We start from the raw sequence: 22,793 nt of genomic DNA on the forward strand, positions 1-22,793 counted from the left end.
AAAACTTTTTCAGACGTTAACTCACATCCTGGCAGAAACTGCTTGTGCCAGATTAACTTGCCATGAATTTTAATAACCCTAATCATAAAACACTGAAGCAAATGTGTCAGGCCATAAGGACTACTAAGACTGTATCCCACTTTCCCCATAGACCTTTAACTCTAGTTAATACATGGCCCTGATGACTCCGCACTTAGAGCACCTACAAATATATTTATAGCACAGAGAAGTAGAGAGAAGGAAGTGGAAACGAGGAGACTTTACATGTGATTCTGCAAGTACTGGTAGGGAACGTCTTCTCGCTCGCATAGGTGGATGTTGACATTTAAACTGGAAGCCTTAAAAAGAACTGTACTAATCATAGAATAGTTTGGGTTGGAAGGGACCTTAAAGGCCACCTAGTCTAACCCCCTGCCATGAGCACGGACATCTTCAACTAGATCAGGTTGCTCAGAGCCTCATCCAACCTGGCCTGGGATGTTTCCAGGGATGGGGCAGCCACCACCTCTCTGGGCAACCTGCGCCAGGGTTTCAGCACCCTTAGTGGTGAATAAAATAATAAATTTAATAAAACTGACATCCTTTTCCTCTTCCACAACTTTATCACCAAATCATATTAACAAACTAGCTCTTAGAAAAGGTTACACAGGCAGGTACCGTGGCTGTACACGATCAGATAACCGCACACCCCCATTGCTAAATTAGTCATTTTCTTGTGCTGTGACAGCGTTACTGAACTGCACACGATGCTTTTCATCTGGTGAGATCTAAGTGTTTTACAAAAGGAAGCAAATGTTATTCCCTCTTTACAGAGGAAGGTGGAAGCGTTTACTAGGTGAGCGGTTTATCCAGCAGCACTCCAGTGATGCATGGCAGTGAGCCAGATGGGGATACCTACCACTGACTCTGCAGTTGGCTCCATCAGCCTTATGTTTGCTTCCCTCTATAACCACACTTTCCTTTGCATCAGCATTTTTAAACTGTTAAAGCTTCAGAAGAAAATCCTGTCACTTGTCAAAAGCCTGTCTAATTCACGGGAAAGTACATAAAGGATTTTCTAACAAATTCTTCTTTTGGAAACGGTCTTGCATCCTGGTTCCCGTGGGACTACAGGGTGGAAAATAGCATTTGATGCACAGGTGAATTTTTAATAAAACAGTTAAAGAAATTGTGGACATAAATGTAGGAAACTTTTGGGATAAACTGCTTGCAAGAATGGGATTTTTATTATTAAAAATCCACCAGAAGATGATCATTATTTGGCTCCAAGTCCCACGAATAAAGTAGCGAACGGCTGCGACAAGCCATTGCCCGTGCAGCACAGCAGTGAAGTCTGTTCTGTTACAGACAGCAGAGCTGGCAAGGGCAGAGAAAGCTCCGCAGCCTTAACGAGACCAGGCACAGTCTTACTGTGTTGTGAGGATATTTCTAATACTTCCTGTTATTTTCAATTTACCGCAAAAATGATTGAAATTTGCAATCTCGATTATTTTGTATAAACATTTTTCATCCTGTTTTCTGGTAGCATTATGGGTTTCTTTAGCCTCTGTTCTGCAAACAGTGCCAGGCTTGGTGCTTTTAATATCCTCACAGTACTGTATACTGACAAGATTAATTTTTACTGTGTCTACAAAGACTTTGAGTATATCAGCTCTATAAAGGATAAATATATATCCTACCCATGGACCTGGCTATCTTTTTAGAGGTTTTTTCCTTAGGTGTATTTAGTTTTAAACTGAACTGCCCTTTTGAAGTCTAGAAAGATGTTTATTCCTGCTTTGTTTGACATTGTCCTTTATGAGCCAAAAAATTAGAAGTTTAATGGATATTTTTTTCTGGGAAATCATCAGTAAGCACAGTATGTGTGTAGCAGAGGGACGCATGAAAAAGAATGATGTTCTATCAGAGGCAAACAAAAGAGCTGAATCACACAAACAAACAGCTGCGTGAACAAAGTTTATGGATATTCTTTGCTTCTTCATGAAAACATGAACATAGCTGTTTATAACAATGTGAGGAGAAAAAAGTTCTGGAATTAATTCCAGCATTTCTCTTAGCAATGCAACAAAGCACTACAGCATATACTTCACTCACGTGAAGGAGGGCTATGTCTCCATCCCGGGCACTGCCCTCCTTCCCATCTATTATTCAATATAGCTGTAGTCTGTCTGGTGTTCTATTTGCTAATCTGTGATCACGTCGGGGTGCAGACACCCAGGGCAGCTGTTCCAGATGTGGAACTAGTATCTGTGCACACACAACGCAGGAATGTGTTGGACCTCAGGCAGACAGTGGTGAATAATAACCTCCTCGCCAACTTTCACGCAGTCACAAGGTGCCTGGATGTGAACACTCTTGTAAATGCAGCAGAGTAACAAGCCACGCGAACCATCTAGGGAACCACCTCCGCTTTTTATTTTTAATTTTCAGCTAGGACTCACCCCCAGTGGTATTCCCCAATTTTGTTTCACAAGGAAGAGCTAACAGATTTGCATCTGCAACTTTCTCTCTTCTGACCGAATCCTAGTAGACAAGGTTGCCGCATGTGATTTCATAGCGAATTTCTCAGGGGAAAAGAGGACCTTCTTCTGACAGTGAAACCTCCCTTTGTAGAAATCTTCACTGCTCTGCGAGCATCTTAAAAGGATTTGCATACATTACTTAACTTGCCTTGTGTTAGCTTTGGGTTGTAAATACGATCTGCGGCTGAGGGCAGCTGGAGCGGGAGGCAGAGGCTCACTGGAGGTTCCTGTAGGGCTCAGAAGGAAAATCAAGCCTCCCGCTGCTTTACCGGGGGTGGCGGGTTTCCCCGAGCAGGCAGAGGCGTGGAGGGGACATTTTTCATGGCCACAGTGCTCTGGGTAGGCAGGAGTTTCTGTCTGAGTTAAAGGGCCGCATAGCCATAATCACACCACTTTCAGGAACCAGCCACGCGCGCAGACTCTCCGTTTCAGCTGTCCTGGGGGGAATTTACTCCCTCGGGCCTTTCCTTAGTCAGTTCCCCATCCCTATCCCCCTGGGTCGGTGCCGGTCACCCCTCCCGGGGGCTGGGGACAGCCCGCGGCTGCCGCCCGGAGCCGGGCTGTGCTCCCGCGGCCCGCGCAGGCCGCATCGCCCGTGCCCCGGAGGCGCATTTCGGCTCTCCCGCTCCTCCCGGCCTGAGCGAGGCAGCAGTCGCCGAAATTCAGACGAGCCGCCCGGTTGCATTTCCTCTGCCGGCGGCACGCGCTCAGCACCGCCGCGGCCGCCCCGCTCCGCGCCCCGGGGCCGGCACCGCCCCGCTCACCCGTCACCCTCCCTCCGCTCCGCGCCGCGGGGCCCGGCGCGGCCTGGGCCGCCCCTGGGCTCAGGTAAGGGGAGCGGGAGGGAGAGCGGGCCCCGCCTCAGCCGCCCGCGGCCTGGGCGCCTCCCGCCCGCTGAGGGGGCACCGGCCGCGGCCCCTCTCGGCCTCCCCGCGCGCAGGGGCCCGGTCCCCGCAGCGCGGCCCGGGGAGCACCCGGAGGGCAGGGGGGGTGTGCGGCCCCGGGAACGGTGCTGCCTGCCCGGGGCTGAGACGGGGATGGAGGGTGCCGGGCCCGCTCCCTGCCCCAGGGCGGCCGTTTTACCGGGCGTTATGGGTGTCACCCGCGGGGGCGTCCAGCCCCACGGGAGCGACGGGCCCTGTCAGCGCGGCCAGCCGACACCGGCCGGCGGTTTCTCATCTGCCCCGTCCTCACCTGGGTACCAACCAACGACATCTCTGAGACGGCTTCATTAACCATCGGGTGCACATTGAGTGTACATTAGATTTTAATTTATGGTTCCTGGCAGGCTGAGCAGCCCCTGCGTTTGTTGCTAAGCTACCCGTCACATGCCTGGAGAAGCCAAGGAGTTGCTTAAGCCAGGCGGCAGAAAATGCTGTTTGTTCAAAGAGGGGTGTTGTAAATGCGGGGGATGCCCCGTGCCCCGTGTGGCAGTCACACCCCTGTCCCCATGCCTGGCCTGGCCCAGGCAGTCTGCCTTCGGTTTTTGAGAGACTAGGTAGCCATTGTCACTTTTGACAACACTGAGATAGGTTATTGTGTGTCAGTACTGTTATGGGAAAAAATAGATTTATAAAGGATCAAACCGCGCCAGGTCCCGGTGTGAAAACTTTTTTTGAACTTTACAAGCGACTGTGGAGACACCGGAATCAGTTTGGGTTGTATGTCCGAAAATATTCAACTGCACAGCTCTTAACCAAACCAATACTGAATGTGCACAACATCTTGGCGTGTGCGGCTCAAGGTGTATCTGGCTCGAGCACAAGCGTTAAGCTTTCTATGGACTTGAGTTTTCCGTTTTCATTTCGCCACTAGTTTTATGACTTCAGGAAAGCCACTGAAACATCTCGGTTGCTTAGTTTCTGCATCTATAAAGTGTAATCGTGAATTTTGGCTGCTGGGAATTGGAGGTGGTTGGGGATTTACCCTTCAGGAAATAATTCTCTGTGGTATGGACCACTGGGATTGTAACTCTGAGATGATGTCAGTATTTACTTCAACTTTCTACAAGCTAAAAAACTCTGGAAAGAAAACCCCAACCCTTCATTATAATATATTGTCCATTTTCATGTTGTGTTTGAGGGAAATTTTAAATCTGTACAGTAATTTCCTGCTGGTAATAGTCAAACCCCACTGTGACATTTAGTCAGGCATGTCAGCTACAGACTCAATTAAACAGATCACTAGGTTACTGCACAGGTTTGGAGCTGCTTGTGGACTTTGATGCCTGATATATGCTCTCAGATTAAGGTGAGCGTGTGCCTGCTTGTTTGAGCTCCTATTTATTATTTTTTTTTCTTATCTCTGACAGTAATTTACTTCAAATGGCTGAGAAAACAACCAGAGGCCCGCAGGACGTCCCCGGCTCTTCTCCTGATGAAAATGAATTTCCTTTCGGATATCCCACTAACATCTGTGAGGATGTGCCTGATCAGAAGTACCTGTGCAGCAACTGCAACAACATTCTGAAGAAAGCCCTGCAAACGCTCTGTGGGCATAGGTACTGCTCAGCCTGCCTCTCCTGGATCGTACGGTAGGTCCTTGCTACAGAGGGTCACACCCCTGTGGCTGCAAGCGCTCCTGAGGGCTGCGTTGTGCCACTGTGCTCAGTAGATGACTCTGTGGCTACCTGGCCCGCTGGATCACTGTCACTTTACCATCTGGTGGTACTTGCCTGTGGTGGACGGCAGGCTGCTCTCCACCTCCTTCTTGTTACTGGGTTTGACAGATGTCAGTCTTTCTATGTGTAAGTGTAAGATAATGATACGGATTTAACCTTGAAGAACTAGTGCAAGGCTGACTTGATACTTCCATGGGACTTTACAGTCCTTTGCTAAGTGATATAGGATTTTAATGAACATTATCTTAGAGTTTTATTTTTAATAACTCAGCTGGGTCACTACATGTTAAGGTGCTGCTGCCATTAGTGACAAACAATGACAGCCATTGTCCTGGAGAACCCCAAAACCAGGGGCTAGGTGGAAATTTGCTGTGATTGATTAGCTGCTTCTATCCTGCCTTTTCTTTCGACAATTATGCCTTGACCCAGAGCCTTTGGAAAAGGTTCTGTCTGCCCTGCAGGTGAGAGGTGAAACTGCAGTACACTGCCATGAATATGAGCTGACTTTAGCTGTGAAATTTTGGAAAACAGCAGCTGTCAAGATTCAGGGTCTGGGTTTTAGTACTGGCTAAGTAAGTCTAAAGCCTGTTAACTGCGCTTTCTCATGGGTGTTATTAGTAAGCTAGTTTGTGTAGTCCAGTTCACGTTATTAGTAAGCTAGTTTGTGCAGTCCCAGCTCTGATCACAGTGTGGGGCACCTGAAAAGCTGAGTCAATGCACTGGCCACTTGTGATTTGAAGATCAGTGTATATTAATGTAAAAATGTATTGAAATTTATGTATTTCACCAACTTACTGTAAATCTGTTACTGTAAATCTAGAAAAAGGCCCCTTAATGAAGCTCCATAAACTGTAAATTCAGAAAACTGTCAGCAGAACATAGCCAGAATTGTTACATCTTCCCACTAGAGTCTTATAGTTGGACTCAAACGAGTCTAATGGCTCAAACAAGCTAATTAGGACAGTTTGAAATTAGTTACGCTCTGGTTGGTTCGATGCTTTTCTGATGAACTTCTTGGTCTATTATTTGCCTGGATGCTAAACAGCACTGGGAATGAAATAACACCTCTAGTAAAGTTTTATTTTTTGCTTTTCCTATATAAAACTCTATGCTAAATGTTTTGAGAGTAGATCAAAACCTTTTTTAGGTGCAGTAGGATGTTAACTGTCTAGAACTCAATTCTGCACTGGTTCTACTAGATCTTTGTACTTTGAAGTCCATATATCTATCTTGGGAAAATGGGCATTTTCTGTGTTTTAAAAGACTTTAGTTTTCATGTTACCTTTCCTACATGGTGTTTTTGCATAATTCATGAGATAAATAGGTTCCCAGGCTGCTCTTATTTTGCTGCAATACAGATAAGATTTATGGGCCTAGTCCTACTCTTGAGGAATAGAACAGCGGGGTTTTTTTGACATCAGTGTGTTCAAGAATTGGCCCTTTAATGAACAAGGATTATGGATTCTGAGTGGAAATTACAATTTCCGTGTTTTTGTTTGTGTCAGTGTCTATACAAAGACATCCTAAACTACAGTACACCGATTGTCATTTCATTCTTCTTTCTTTTTGCCAGAACCAATAAAAATGCGATTTGCCAGAAATGTAAAGAGGAAGATCCCAGCACTTTAAGCGAGGGAAGCCTATTGGCAGAAGAAAGGGTAAGTTGTAGTTCACAGTTCATAAATTTATCATTAACCATTCTCTGGGCAACTCTATCATCCTTATTGGACTACAGTTTGGGAGGGAATAATATAAAATGTGATGGCAAGTGATAGTTACACATTCTAACTTATGCTTTAGTCATTTGGATTTCCCACAGTTTTTGATTTAAAAAAGTATAATGGCAGCCCGAGGACTTTCCAAGCCCATCAGGTTCTGCAGCATAAAATCCCGCAATCTTCCATATAATTATCTTTTTATTGTCTCAAAGTAACCAGTGCTTTCCTACTTGTAATAATTTGTCTTAGCTGTTACTTACTATCCTCAGTAAGTATCCTAGTGGATTTTCAAATCTCATGGTTCTCTCTAGCCTTGAAAGATGTTACCAAACTTACAGGTGGAGCAAAATGCTTAAAGCAAAAAAAAGAGTGTCGGCCGGCTAGCCAGCTGAACGGCCTAGAAAGTGTTGTGACAGCCAGGGTATCTGGAGGAAATCATGGAAGACATAGAGCTGAACATAATAATTGATAGAAACTATGCACTGGCAAACGTTTCATCTGTAATTCAGCAGTGTAGATCTCTTTTGATGTTGTGTGGTTTTCCAGACAGACCACTGCACTATTTTATATCCTGAATAAAACTGGACCGCAGGGCTCAGTCCCAGCTTGTCTTTTTCCCTCCTTTCTGACTACATGCATGAATACCAAGAGACACACATTCTGTCTAAATTTGTTAGGGAAAACCGAAACCCACTAGGCATCTGGCAGTGAGGTAAAAGGTGAAGTTTAGAAAGCAGCTGCAGCAAACTAATGAATCTGTAGTTGATGCTGAAATTGGTAATATCTCAGAAAAAAATCCTCAATTCTGCAAAAATTTCCCAGTAACAAGGTCATGCATCATGTAACCACAAATAGGTACAGCTAAAACCTTATGAACTTATTCTATGTTGACTGTCAGTTCTCTTATAACTTTGGGATTTCTCGGCTGTGGGATTCTCACTAAGTCTGCCGGGACTTTCTGCAAAATCTGTGGGTGGGTTGTTGCAAACAGGGCCCCGCTTCTGCAGCCTGGTCTGCCTGAGCAGGTTCTTGTGCCTGTTGGGAGTCCAGATGACCCAGAGCACTTTTATGTCAGTGAGAGTTATCCCACTTACTGTATGAGGGTCTGACTCGGGTCCCTAAAGAAGTTCTGTGCAACCTCAGGTTCCCAGGTAAGAAGGCAGAGGCGCAGGTGAAGATTTCGAAGCAGTGACCTGTGCAGATCAAAGAAGAGATGTGGATTTCCTGCCTTGTCTTTTATGGAGTAGTGTCCGTAATGATTTAGCAACTACAAATGTGAAACAAAAAGCACAGGGAATGCACATAGCAGTAAGAAACCCATGCTCTGCTGGGACTGTCCCTGTAGTTAAATGTATTTTAAATGATCTATTTTGTAACGTCAGGAAATTCCTGGAGTTTTTCTCTTATGACACAAGGGGAAAAAGCCACCATATGCCTGATAACTTGAATTTCTTTTTTCTTTGATTTTGCTCATAAATTAGACTAGAATGTTTTAGAGGATGGGGCTGGTATGCTTTCACTAATTGTACATTGATTGCTAGCTTTTTACATAAACTCTGCCATACATGCAGATGGAGCCATACATGGTTTTGTGCAACATACATGATTATTTCTTAATTCCTTGTTTGTGGAGTTGTTTGCAGTTTGTGTGCAAAGTTGTGGACTTTGCTTGCAGGCTGAGATTAGGAAATGAGTTTCTATGAGACTCTGCATACAGAAATCTGTCTCATTGTTCCCATTCGTAGAATTGGCTGTGCTTCTTTTGTGTGATTTAATGTGACAAATATAGGTAAGTACAAACATCTTGTATATAGATAAAAAAAAAAACAACCAGGAATGTTGATTCTGATAATTTTGTTTGCTTATTTTTTTAGCTCGTTGTGTAGAATTTCAGTAACTTTATTGAAATGTGGGCATCATTTGTAAATACGTTCCTCTCTCTATTTGTAAGGCTTCCCCCCACCCCGAGTTCTTGCCTTGCTCTGTGTTGTTGCGTGGGACACCTGCAGTCCTCTGGGATGAGTACTTACCAACAGAGTATCTAAAATCATGCTCTTAACTTTAGTAGGGCTTGTTCTTGTGTCAGTGTACCTATTTTGATTGTGCAAGATGTAATCTTAAAAAGTCTGTAGTGTTTCATAATTTACATAATAATAGTACAATTTTTCGTGGTTAACGTAATAAAAAAAATCTACGTACTGCAAAAAACCCCCGCTCACATATGGTTTACATTTCTTCAGCGCACAGTGCCATACTAAATAGAAACAGCCATGGTCTGAGAAATGTACTCTCACTGCAGAACAGTCTGGAGTCCTCTCTGCAGCACGTTTAGGAGGTGTTAATGACCCCAATAATGAAATGCAGTCATTAAGAGTGGCACATGGCAGCACCCTGTAGTCAGGGTCCTGTCAGCACGTTCATTGCATGTGACATATTTCAGGCTTCTGTGAAAAGAAACTTAAAATAATAGCTGTAGTTGGTTGACTAGGCATATTTTCAGTAAATTTATATCACATCAAATAGTTTATTTTTGAACCATAAGAAAGAAATTATTTAATAATTATTTGGGCTTCTGCTACACTAAGATTAACTTGCTAGGTTAGAGAGTCTTATGGCAGTACAGTAAATTTTAAAAAAAATAGGGATTTATCAAGATCTGAAATTTTGACACAGTCATTCCTATGTCAAAAATACATGCTGGAGTACTTTCTGACCAGTGTTTTTTTCCTTACTGTGTTTACTTTCCAGGCTTTTGGTGATGCTGCCATTAATAAAGAGATTTCTGAACTCAAAGTACACTGTGTGACCCTTGGATGCAGTTGGTCTGGTATCATGAAAAATTTTGAGGTACGTTTAAAGGCAGATTATTTAAATTAACGTGCTCTTAGTTGAATGGGGACAGAAAGACAATGAAACTAGGTTCTCAGCAAACACAAATTAATGTGTCATTAGAATCAGCAAAGGTATCGTGATTTATACCAACAGAGTCTCTAAAAACTTGCCATTAACTTTAGTAGGGCTTTGACCAAATCCAGAACATCCTGAATGACTGTGAAGTTCATGTTGCACAAATTTACATCAGCTATGCCTTTTTTTCCCTGTGGGTTTACTTATTTTTTAAGTGCAAGTAGATTTTGACAGACCAGAATACTTCAGTCTCCAGGACTTTGTTATAGGCAATATCCTTAGTGTGCTTTTATAGAAGAAATCATTTCCTCCCACGTAAATTACTCCTATTGATTGAATGTGTTCATCATTCTTTTCAGACTGATGTGAAGTGCCTCAGGTAAAATATTTAAATGAGCTAGGTCTGTGAATCTGCCATTCAAATTAGAATAATGAAGAAATGCAGATAATTCTGATACTAAAGCAGCTCTATTTTGGTCCCCTGGTGCAGGAACAGAGGGTCTTTCTGCATTTATAACAGGGAGTCTGCTATGTACCTTGTGTGACTGCGTATCTAATAAGCATCTGAGGTGCTGCTGCCTTTTCTTTGATAATTTTGCACAAATTTTTTATTTGAGTTTACTCCTCTGAGGAAAAATCTACTCAGTTTGCTTAGCTTCATAGTTTTGAGAATTGGAGCCCCTCTCAGCATGAATACACGGCAAAATTGATTTGAGAGTTGGGCGTGTGATTCAAATTGGCATTTCTGAGCCTGTTCTGTAGGGGACAGTCATCTCCCTTTAACGACAAAATCAGTTGTGACACAGTGCCCGCAGAAGCTTCGGTAAAGAGGTCTGTGTAAATAGTTTTTATTGAAATACTGTGTTTTTAAGAATCTGAAAGTAGACCCATTAGATGTAGTTATGAAAGAAGTAATGCTGAGATTTTTCTTTGTTGAGAAGAGAGGATGAAAATAGTGAAAAGGAAAAGTTTTAAAGTTATTTTGAATATAGGTAAGCGTTGCATCCTAATTGTTGCGTGGAAGTTGTCAGATGTCCATTCTTTTATGCTCTGCAGAGATGGCAGCAGGCGAACCGCATTCATCCTACCAGCCAGAGCAGGATGGTCTCGGGGCTCAAAAAAACCAACACAGAACCCCACAAAAAAAGTCAAAACCAAAAAACCACCCCAAAACCCCCCAGGCTAAAAGTTAGGGATCCTCTAAGACAAGGGAAAAAGCTGGGACCAGGATCGTGTTACTTTCAAACAAAAACACTAGAGAGAAACAGTTCAAGGGGGACCATATGTTTAAATTTATCAAAAGTTTTGTTTGTTGTTGGGGTTTTTTTAAGTTAAAAATTAAAAAAAAAGCCCCAGTAAAGTTGGTGAATTTTTCACCAGTAATCTCTGTAACACTGTGGAGTGGGACTTTACCTAAGCTTAGGAGAAATGCAAAGCGAAGATCTGGGCTGGCAGAATGGAGAGCATTGATAGATAAATGTGTATCTGCAGTTTACGTTGTGGTTTCTAACTTTTTACTTCCAGGAGCATCAGAGTTTATGTGAATATGCTTTAATCCCTTGTCACACTGGTTGTGGACACATGGTGATGAGAAAGAAACTTGCAGATCATTTGGAAAATGGATGTGCTAATAATGTGACAATGTGTCAGAAGTGTAAGCGGAGCTTATCCAGTAGTGAATACCAAGTAAGAACATTTCTCTGTTTCAAGTGAGGGCTTTATATTAATGGCTTAAATAATCTATCATGACATTTTTCATCCTGATTTCATGAATGCTAGTGCACTTGGAGAATATTTAGTTTTCCTGAGTTCGCGAATTTTTCCACACCTGTGTTGGAGGGGAAAATGAGCTGGATTTGATAGTCTGCTTGTGATGTTAAAACAGAGAGGGAGATACCTGTGTGCTCATCCAGGGCTTGGGCAGCCCAGGTTCTAGCTCCTTTCTCAAAGCATGTGTCCCAATATCAGGTAGGTAAGAAGCACAGACAGTGGCAGGGAAGAGATCTTGAAAGTGGATGGAGTTTTATTCAGACTAAAACTGCCCACAAATTTGTAAGGCATGCTTTTGTCAGATAGTATTTCTATTAGATCTGAGCAGGTATAACTCTCCAAATTAGCAGCAGTGTCCATATAGACCAGGAAGAGCATACTCCGAATCTGTCAGAAATTTCTCAGTGACTATTTAAACATATTTACTTTATATTTTTTTGTGTTAAGTTGTCTTTCCCACTGTTGGGACAGGGACTTGCAAAATGTATGTGCATATATACACACAGGGTAACACTGGGGTGTCCCCAGCATTTGCTCAAAATCCTCTTCAAAGCAACCTTTTTTGCCCCCAAGATTGTAGTTGATCATAAAACTTTGAAGTTTGTGTTACTAAACTTATTGCATTCTTCCTTGAAAGTAATGACTTTCTTGGTCAATGCTTGAAATTACGGTAGCAGAACAATGTTACGTGTTACTGACTTGCAGATTGTAAGTACCTTTATACGTTCATTTTAACTTATATAAGAGGTGCTCTTTATTTTTACCCATTTTTGTAGATGCAGCACGGTACAAATTCTGGGAGTGGTCTGAGGGCATAAAGTGAGCGAGTAGAAACTCTTCTGTGTTGCTGAAGGAGGAAGCGGTGTGGTGGGGCAGATGAGAAATGATAGAAAAATATCTGTTCTTATATGCAGAGATTACCAAAGATAGAGCTTCAGTGGCACCACTTCTCAGCCTCACGATGCAAGTGCCTCATCTGTTGTTTAGGACGTTTTGTGATTAAAAACCCCTGGACCAAAGCAATAGCCGCATGAATGAGAGACGCCCCACACCTGCTAACGCTGCTGTGCGTGTTTTCATTTGAAAGCTCTGAAACGTTCTCGTCCCAAACCCACATAACTTCTGACCCTGTGGGCTCTGTTAACACAGAAAATGTTGTTGGGGCAACACTCCTTTGGGGTGTAACCTAGTGAATATTGTTTCCTCCAGATGATTTAAAGAGAATAATTGCCAGCCTTGGAGTTTTGTCCTGGAATGGGGGCATAGTGATATAAGACCTATGTGGCAGGAGGGTTGTGAGTATCTCAAAAATCTAGCCTGAAGTAAGTGAGTCTAGCCTGAAGTAAGTAGTAGTGGATAGCTTTGCACGTCGTAACTGTCACAAATTTATGCCTTTCCAAATACTAAGCTGTAAGAGTGACTCAACATGGGGGTAACAGCCCCTCTGGGGTAAGAACAGGGCGCTCTTGCTAAAACACGCTTCTTGGGAAGCTTTTGCCTGTGCTTTTCGTATCTTACTAACTCTTACAGAGAGAAGAATATCTGGACCCAGGCACATTTTACCAGTGCTAAATTCAGCGTATGTTTCAGAGAGACTGTAAATACCAGAAGGTGGCAACACTTAATCTTTCAGCCTTCTGGAAGTGCTGTAGGGAGACTGGAGGAGGAAACCTGAGCTGCCTGAGCGTTCCCTGAGCACCTTTCTCTTTTCAGAGGTCTGTGATACGGCAGATCCACCTCAGCGGGCTCCATTTTCCTGCAATAAAGAACTGTTTTCCTCCCACTCATTCCGGCTAGCTATCATCTAATTAATTTTTTGGTTAGGAAACCTTGGCAACCAAGCAGGGGATTGGCCTTGAGATGTTGATCTTTCTCTGCCTGCCTTAGTTAGGATTTGTAAAATTGGAATTTTGCTGGTTACATGATCTGCTTTAGTAAATCTGCAGTTACGTGGCATAAAAATTTTGATTATTTGTGCGTGTTCCATGTATCCACAATCCTCTGGGAGCAAATAGTAAGTTTTGAGCACTGCTCTTGCTCTCTCCCTCTTAGCCAATCGGTTATTGGTCTTGTGATTTTTGTATTTCCATATTTTAAAGAAACTTCTTAGCAGCCCCTCTCCCCCCTCAAGAAATCAGCGATCTGAAGGAGTCAAATAGCAGAAAGGAAGAAAATAAAGGCATACTTTGTGCAATAGCTGAGGTACAGGCTATTAAAAATGAGTGAGAAAAACTTATGGCTGTATTTCTGAGGACGGAAAGAGAAACCTTAGGACTCTTTGCAGGGGAGACTTGAGGGTTGCTGCAACGGCTTTGTCAAAAAATTTCTAGACTGCTATAGGAAATGTACTGGCATGCAAAGGCGTTTGTAAAGATTAAAGACAGCTCCCCTGAACAGTATGAATTGAAAGCTGACAGTTGCTGTGTTACGTACACACATTACCGTTGTATGAACCAATGGCAGGAGGATTACTTTACCCTTCTTGGAGCCAGAAATGGCAGGAAGTCCCGTGTTAGCGGTAATGCATTTTGCATTAGCACATCATGATGGAAAATTTGGATTCCAGCCTTCAAAATATTAATAAGCAGGATGCAAGAAGGGTCTGCACATTAAGGAAACTATATGAAGTCAGTGCAAGAAGAGTTTATATTTGGGTTTCCTGTATATTTGCGTTCTGTTCTGTAATCCACCTGCACGTCATTGTGTATATATGTGTGTGTACATATGTGTGAGTGTGCGCGCATAACTATGGCTTGAACTGGGCAAGACTTGCACATTGCCAATCTCGTATCAGATTTCCCAGGGTGACCTTGCAGAGCATCTGTAAGTAGTTTCCAAAAGCTTTGGGCCCCATAAGCCAAAGATCACACTTTGTACTTTCACTTAACAGGTATTGCATCTGGAGATCCGTCACTGAACACGCCTGCTAGGCTGAGAAGGAGAGTAATCAGTTTAGAGGCTTAGCTTGAGAAACCTCCGAGTCTGCAATTCATTGTACAGGGGACAGCAGCACCTGCTTTTCGCAGATGTGCTTCAGTCCCAAATTTCGGAACATTATTTCCTCTAAAAAGAAGCCAGAGAACTCTGCAGCCCATTGTGTAGTGATGCCCAGAGCGGGCACTCTCTGGACAGGGGTACAGGATTTTGCACTGCGTGTTGTGGGGCTTGTAGCATTCCTGGGGAGGTTATCCTTCCTTCCTTGCTTTACTCGTCCTTAAATCCACACCTTCCAGGAAGAAAGCAGGAAACTTATTGTAAACTTTTTCTTCCATAACACAGAATTTCTTCTAGAAAAGCCTCCCAAACCCCCAAGTTTCTCTAAAATAGGAATAGCATTCTCAAACAAAAGCTTTGTTTCAAAGACTCCTAAATAAAGATGCTCAATGATTTTAATAATGTACTGAATTATTTTCTTCTTGTTTTAATGACAGGAACATTCATGCGAAGGCAATTTGTGTAAGGAACAAAAACGTGTGCAAACAGAAACACCATCAAAGGAAAAGGTAGGTAAAAGATGAGTGAATGCAATATGGCTTTATTTCAGGTCATAAAAGTATCACTTGTTCATTGAGATTAAATGAACATCCGAGAACATCTTCAGATATGGCAGTGTATCTGGATGCTTTTTACATCCCAGTATGGCTCTGCTGACTACCGTCTCTTCCCTGCTCCCACAATTAACTTTATTAAATCACCTTCTCAATTAATCTTACAAAAATGGGGAAATGTCTTTTTCCTTTCAAATATTCACGGAGACCCACAAGAAGACGCTGTATAGCAACATATTTGAAGAGACATGCTTTTTGTTGTGAAGGGGCCTAAATCTGAATATCACTCAGAGCATTTGGTCTGATAGATCCATTCATTCCCAGGACGTGCTGTACGACACAGCTCTTCTGTGGGTTCTGGAAGAGCAGGAAGAGGGTTGGAGTGGCTGTGTGCATGGTGTTGTCCACTGCGGCGGGACGCTTTGCTTATTGACGTCTTATTTATGAGAGGTTGTTACTAGGGGATCACTGTGGTTTGTGAGATCATTATGGAGTCTGTTAGATGGACACTTCACTGTCGGGCTGCATGCAAGAAACTTGCAATCAGCCACACTCTTGATTGATTTACTAATGAATTTTCAAGCTGGTTGGATACTGTAAGCAGCGGTAGTGCCTTGAGTTGAATTAACCTGATTTATAGCTGCTGGGATTGCAGCCTAGTTGTTTGCAGATAAATAAAAGAATCCTTTTCAATTGCTATTTGATTATCTTCTTTCCTTTTTTTTTCCCAACAGAACTGCCCCACACCCTTAATCAGCAAGGATGGATGTCGTTTTGCTGAAGCTGGCTGTTCATTTAGGGTGAGTGAAATGTCCGCCTTCAGGAAGGTCTCAGATGGTGTACAACTCCGCACTGTGCCCCTGGTCTAGCCAGCCGTTGTGTTCAAGGTAGTAGGCTTCCATCTAAATAGATCTTTAAGGAAAGAGAGAAAGTCTGCCCACTTTTAGTAGATCAGCAGAGGCAATGTTGGAACTGCCATGGTTACACAGCAGGTGTAAGGTGCAGTTCAGCCTGTGATACTCTTTATCTCGCACTGTGCATTCACTTCAGATAAAAATAGATGTTTATTACAATTCTGCTGGTTTATCAGATGTGCTGTTCTGCTCTGGTTTGGATATTCCCTCCAGGGTAAAGCCACTTAAAACAGTAACGGGTCTTTTCTGCATTTCAGTTGGCATCTGATGCCTTGTCTGGTGTATTAAATATTGGCTTATTTGAGAATCTTGCTGGGACTCTGCCTGGCACCCTGTTTAACACAGGAATTGTAGGCAGTTTTCTTTTTATGTAGCACGTGTACACGTGCTAACACGTAGCCTAGACTGATCGTTGGAGGGCTTGTTGGTTTTGCTCGCTCCGTGTCTCCTCTGAGAGTCGGCTGCTATGTAGCTGGACCTCTGTCTCGCAGTTCTTCCATCTCTGTCTCTCCCAAGAAGTGGACGGGAACGTTGCTTGATTTGGCCCCAGGCCCATTATGGTAGCTGTACGCAGAGTGTATTGACAGCGTCTTCTTCTTACAGGGAAGCAAAGAGAAGATAAAGGAGCATGAAAAAACTGCAGTTGGTGCCCACATGCTGCTTCTGCTGCAGCACATAAAGCAACTGAAGGCAAGCTTGTGCACTGCTGCCAAATCTGCAAACGGTTTCATCCCACGGTCAGACCTGAATGTGAATGGTGCCGGAAAAAGCGTCTCTGATCTGCAGATCCCGGGGGGGCTGGAAATCAATGGGGATCTGGAAGTAGACTGTTTTCCTGAATCTTCTGTTTCTGAGGATGAATCTGTTCTGCAACAACTTGTGAGGGAGAAAGTGATTTCTGAGCTAGAAAATAAGCTGCATGTGTTTGAGAATATTGTGGCAGTGCTCAATAAAGAGGTGGAGACCTCTAATTTGGAAATCACAGCCTTTCGGAGACAGAGTGAACTCGATCAAAATGTAATACGAGGCCTTGAACTGAAGGTAAATAGTTAAGATAAGCATTGTCTGTGTGCTTGTTCTATAGCTAACAACTATTTACACATATCAGAGAGAGGTGGTGTAGAGATCAGGACAGGGATGGGCACAGGAATTTGAGCTGTGAAGTGTTAAGTTCTGGACACATCTACAGGTCCTTTTGTTGTTTTGGATAGATGAGGATCTCTAATATTTGTTACCTAAATCTGTGTTTAGGTACCTAGATATTCCTGAGAGTTTTGAATGTTCACAATTTGCCATGATCGTACTGTGAGCCAGCGACAGTTGTTTAATTGACAAATCCTCTTCAAGCAGCATTATGCCTGGAGGACCAAACAACCATCTCTCCAGGTGTTTGCTTTATGTGTTGATATGTAACTGTCGCTTAAGAAGAAATCAAAGGAGACTCCCCAGAACGTGAGGTTTCCAGAACGATTCTGCTATTTCTGCAGCACAACAGCCTGGAGAGGGGGGTTGATTGAAAGCTATTTGTTTTTTCTAGATTGCAGAGTTGCACCGGTGCCTGACGCAGAAGGATGCAGGCCTGAGCAGTCTTCATAAGACTCTTCTGTTCTCTGAGCAAGCTTCCTATGATGGGGTCTTTCTGTGGAAAATAACGGATGTTGGCAGGAAGTTACAAGACTCTGTGACTGGAAGAGCAGTCAGTTTGTATTCACCAGGTAAAACAAGACATATGCATCTGTTAGCAAAACCCAGTCCTTTCGAAAACCTACTGATTTCCCTACAACGGTGCTCATGTGGACAGATCCTTTCAAATAGCACCTTAAACTAAGATGCTGCTTATGCAAAGCCCTCATGCTGTCCTGCCTGTATTTCAGGGCAGCTGTGGTGTGCTCTTCCACAGGGTTGTGTTCTGTTCCGGGCTTTCCTTTTGCAATTTGCCCTCCGCCACAGCTACTTGCAGTGACATCTGCTGGATCCGCCTCGTCTAACCCACGGCTTGGTGCCTGCGGTACCGAGTGGCTGTCTACCGCGGTAATCTCCCATGTGAGAAGTAATTTGATTAGGTAAAATATGCTTGTGTGGCTAATAACAGGTAATTTTCACTGAGGCGTGAGGCACTAAAAGTATTTCAACCACTGGATTTTCATTGCTTCTAATCTCCAGGGTGTGCTGATTTGCCTGTTCTCATCTCTGTGATAGCAAAACACCTCATACACTATCTTTTCCCATATGTCAGAACACTCATTAAGTCTTTTTTTCAAAGGAGGCTTTGCTAATGAAGAGTTCTGATTTTCAGCTTTCTACACTGCGAAGTATGGCTACAAGGTCTGTCTGAGGGTTTATCTGAACGGGGATGGGACGGGAAAAGGAACCCACGTGTCCCTGTTCTTTGTTGTCATGAAAGGAGACTACGATGCTCTGCTCCCGTGGCCTTTCAGACACAAGGTAAGGAGGACAACCTTCTGGTGTCTGATCCGAGCACAAACCCACCGCTTCTCCCACTGAACACAAGGGGACTTTTTCTCTGGAATTTAGTGGAAGTTGGAGCGTTTTCCCATTTTCCTCTCTGATGGCTATTAGCCATCTTGGGTAATAATTTTTCTCTGAATGGAGTGATCTACACCCAGGGAAAGCTGCTTTTACCGAGATTCCATGCTTTGCCTTGTAGGATTTTCAAGCACCAGAACACTGCTGTTTGATATCTCCCAACCTGCGTCCACCTGGGCTAAAGCCAGAGACACATTTTTTCCTGGCCCTTGCTATACATAGATAATCTCAGTTTATGAGGGAATTATGATTTGCTGCCTGAAGCACAGGTGTCAGAAACGTGAGGTTAGAGTTCTACTTACAAACGTGCCATAGATGTCTTACATGATCCTGGTCTTGTTTTTTCTCATCGTATAAGTGTAATCTGATAATGGCAACAATGGTTAAAAAAGCAGTGAAAGTACGCACGGGCTTCTGATCTCTGTTCTAGCACTTGCCTTCGTGTGGTAATAATTCCGTAAGCCTTTCATATAAATAGCCTTGCTAGCATTTAGCGGCCAAAAAAAATAGAAATCAAAGTCCCGAATCCTCAATGTATTAAAAATTATTACACGGATTTCACATTTAAACCTAAAGAACAGGGAGTTAATAAAAGTGGTAATGAGATGGGGAGATTCTATACCGATACTTAGGTTGTGTCTTTTACATATTTGCATACAGGCCACTGAGCTGTTTCTTTTGATTCCAAACCACAATAACAGAATGAACGTAATGACTGTAACCAAACTCGGGGCTTGTTTAAGTTGTCAGGAGAGAGAGGAAAAAAAGTCTTTGGATTGTGCAGTTCTCTACCAAGAAAGAATTCTTTATTTTATTTAATTTTATTTTATGGGTGGCGGAGTTCTAAATACTTCATCTGGGAACTGGTACAGTCCCCCTTGTTCACATTAACAGAACCTGCAGGTTGCAAAACATTGATTATAATTTGTACTTAATTATCAATAGAGCATCCAACTGCTTTTGCTGGAGGTTTGCACTTCTGTCTCTGATGTTTTCTGGTTTATTTTTCAGTTCAATAACTCATCATTGCCGTGTTCTGTTTTTCAGGTTACATTTATGTTGCTTGACCAAAATAACAGGGAACATATTATTGATGCGTTTCGCCCGGACTTGACTTCTGCTTCATTTCAGAGACCAGTGAATGAGATGAATGTTGCGAGTGGCTGCCCCATGTTCCTTCCTCTGTCCAAGTTACAGTCACCTAAATATGCCTATGTGAAAGAAGACACGCTTTTCCTTAAATGCATTATAGAAACAAATTAGTGAATCTTGAAATAGGAGTATCTGCTAAATCACCTACTGAGCTTCATCCGTCCACAAGAAAAAAACCCATCAGCTTGAGACCTTATATTAGTTTTCATGTGCACAAAATGCAGAGAGCCTGAGCCTGTGCTCCACCGAATCAGTTCACGTCAGCCGGGATCTGCCTGCTAGAGTTAGCTGCTGCCGAGCATGCCGAGTACGCTGTCTGCGCCCCGCCAGTCTGCTATTGCGAGCGAGAACTGTGGTTATTTCATCAAAACAGCCGATGCTCCCGGTGTAGATGCAGGTTGCAGTCACCCCCCTGCAGACGCTGTTCTTCCTAACGCCCGGCCCAGCTCCCTTCCAGCTCCCTTCCCTGGGTCGGTGTGTTTCTGGGGTGCAAGGGATGAAGCTGAGCTTTCCCCAGCAGCTGCCTTTCCCGGGAGGTGCGGGGCGAGCACCGGCGCGACGGCGCTGGCTGGCAGCCCTAACCGGGGACTTTGGCTGTTCCCCCACCAGGGACAAGGGCAGATTCCTTCCCCTGGAGCACCGATCGGGTGTCTCTGTTTGTGCTTATTGATGACCTTGAAAGCAGTGCGTTGTGGAAAGCATTTGTAGCTTGAATTCCTTATACCGGATGTTTTATTTCTTGCTATTTATTTTAGACCTATATTTATGTGCTCTGTAAAGAGATGTTCTGTTGCCTCAGGAATCGGTGACCAGATAACACTGTGCCTTGGGAAAATCGCCTCTGGTATTTCCAAAGGGGTCGTTTGACTTTCCCATTTCAGACCTGGAGCTCTGAGGGTCGTTAACCCTGGGAATTCCGGAGCTGCCAGTCCAAGCGGCGGTAAGGACCCCTCAGTAGCTTTGTTTTAAAGTGTTCGGTCACTTCCTGAACCTTCAAGGCAAGTGATTAGAAACTATTGATTTTTTTTTTCTTGCTTAATTCTTTTTATGTGCTCTGATATTTAAGTCTTTTCACACGCTAAAATAGAAGTAACTACTAGAAATCGTTTTGTCTTCTTTTAAAAATAGAGGTAAGGAATGATTTTATCTTTTTTTTTTTTTATAAGCCAGTCCAGCTTGCAAATGTCTGGATGCGTGCAAAGTTCAAATGCTACACTTTATCCCCAAAAGCAGCGAGCCTTGCCCCCTTCATTCCCCGCTTAACCACTGTTTGACAGAATCGGTGGAGATGAGCTTGGGTTGGGTGCAGCAGTTTCTGAATTTCCAGCGAACTCTCCGCGGTACAGCTCGTGTGTCCTGGGCTGCGAGCTGTTCCGCGGGCTGCAGCGTGCGAACCCAGGGCCTGATCTTGCAGAGAGAGGCAGGTGTGTATTTAAAGACCTTTCCACAATTACTTTATTCATTTTCCCCTTGCAATATTTCCCGTGGCTCAACTGAAAACACAAAGCCGACAGACAATATTGTGCCCGCTGTGCGAGGAGGGAGAGGAGAAACTGTTTGTCCACTTATATTTTGCAAACCATGGAAACCGCCGCCGTCTAACAGAGCTGGTGAAATGCCATGTGCTGGGACTAACCTCCAGCCTGACGGCTGGCCTACGAAGAGATTTTGCAAATCTCTCGTTTCTATCTTGACAGCATCCTTTAAAATAATTAGTTGTGATAAAGTATCAAATTTCAGAAAAACTCACCCCATAAACAAACATCTATCAAGGCTTGTTTGGGAAAGAACTGGATATTCTTTGCCATCGCACAGAAACAGTCTCTCTCTCTCTCTTTCTCTCTCTTTTTCTCTCTCCCATGTTTAGAATGTTTTTTCAGCGACAGAAACTTATTTTTCCAAAAATGTTCCAGACCCTGTAACCACACTGGAGTAATATGCCTAAAAATATTCTGCTTTTCATGGCTGTGTAATTTTGACAAGTGCTGTATTTATTACAATCATTCATATTTTCTTACAATTTTATTTATTTCCTAAATAAAGCTCACTAACTTAAAAAAAAAAAAAAAAGTTTGTGTGTTATTTTTCACTGCAAAATAGGCCATTGGGCGACTTGGAGGGCGGTTTGCTGTAGAAGCAGCTGAGCGGTGCCGCAGAACCCATTCATTTCTGCAGCACCCGGTGGTTCACCAGCGCGGGGGGGACCCGGCTGTGCTGGGCGCTGCTGCCCCCGAAATAACCCCCCTGCCCCGCAGGGCTGGCGGTGCCGGCGGGCAGGGGACGAGGCGCCTCACCTGGGTCCTGCAGGAAATCCCTGGAAACTTTGGGAAGGAACCCTAAAGCATCTCTTGTCGGTGCCACGGCGTCACCTTGTCGCTGCCTCTGGAAGCTGGTGTTTGTATGGCAGACGTAGCGCCCAATAAATGGGGGTTTGACCCGTAAAATTGAGCGAAGGGTTGTACGACTCCGACCCCCGTGGCTCTACCCCCCGCCGGCCGGGCTCAGCGCGTGGGGGGATGTGGGCACAGGGATGGTGGCACGGTCGGCACAGCGAGCTGCTTTCCACAGCCGCGTCTGGCTACTGCAGCCGGAGCAGGAGGGAGGCGGCGGCCGATTTTGGGAGAATTACTGGAGATTAAGCTAGCGCTGTGTGCTCTGCCTGGGTGCCAGGGGGGTGGGCGCTGCTCCACACCTGTGTGAGCTTTCCCTGCTCCTCGCTGGCCGTGGAGATGCTTTTCCACTGGGTGCTTTTAATTAGCTGCTTTTATCATAGTGGGCACTGACTGCCCAGGGCGGCTCGGCTGCCTCTTTCCTCCACTCTTACTTTTCCTGTGCAAAATCCTTTTCCACATAGAGCTGTTATTTCTTCAAAATAATTAGGAGGGTTTTCCTTGAGTGTGAGAGACAGAGAGAGAGAGAGAAGGTGTGGGAGAAAATGAGTAAAACTGTGCGTGGGTGGGAGCTGGGGAAAGAGAGAAAGTGTGTGGGAGGGAAGATGTGAATATGTGTGTGCGAGAGAGAATATTTCTGTTTAAGTGTCTGCACCGAGGGAAGCACAAATGTACGTGTGTGCGGATGTGCCTGCGCGGGGTGAG

The 22,793-nt window shown here is 44.0% G+C and overlaps 1 protein-coding gene across 1 annotated transcript; it reads left to right on the forward strand.

Annotated features, from left to right (window-relative positions):
• The first annotated feature begins 2,578 nt into the window (after nucleotides 1-2,578).
• On the forward strand, nucleotides 2,579-21,740 carry TRAF1 (TNF receptor associated factor 1). The gene is made up of 11 exons (XM_063352987.1): nucleotides 2,579-3,350; nucleotides 4,834-5,055; nucleotides 6,716-6,800; nucleotides 9,609-9,707; nucleotides 11,292-11,453; nucleotides 14,969-15,040; nucleotides 15,820-15,885; nucleotides 16,603-17,040; nucleotides 17,537-17,714; nucleotides 18,296-18,444; nucleotides 19,594-21,740. The coding sequence occupies exons 2-11, from the start codon at nucleotides 4,847-4,849 to the stop codon at nucleotides 19,807-19,809; spliced, it is 1,674 nt and encodes a 557-aa protein (XP_063209057.1). The 5' UTR covers nucleotides 2,579-3,350; nucleotides 4,834-4,846; the 3' UTR covers nucleotides 19,810-21,740.
• The last annotated feature ends 1,053 nt before the right edge of the window (nucleotides 21,741-22,793 follow it).

The sequence above is a fragment of the Chroicocephalus ridibundus genome, chromosome 15, assembly GCF_963924245.1.
Source record: "Chroicocephalus ridibundus chromosome 15, bChrRid1.1, whole genome shotgun sequence".
In the NCBI taxonomy this organism is placed as follows: Eukaryota; Metazoa; Chordata; class Aves; order Charadriiformes; family Laridae; genus Chroicocephalus; species Chroicocephalus ridibundus.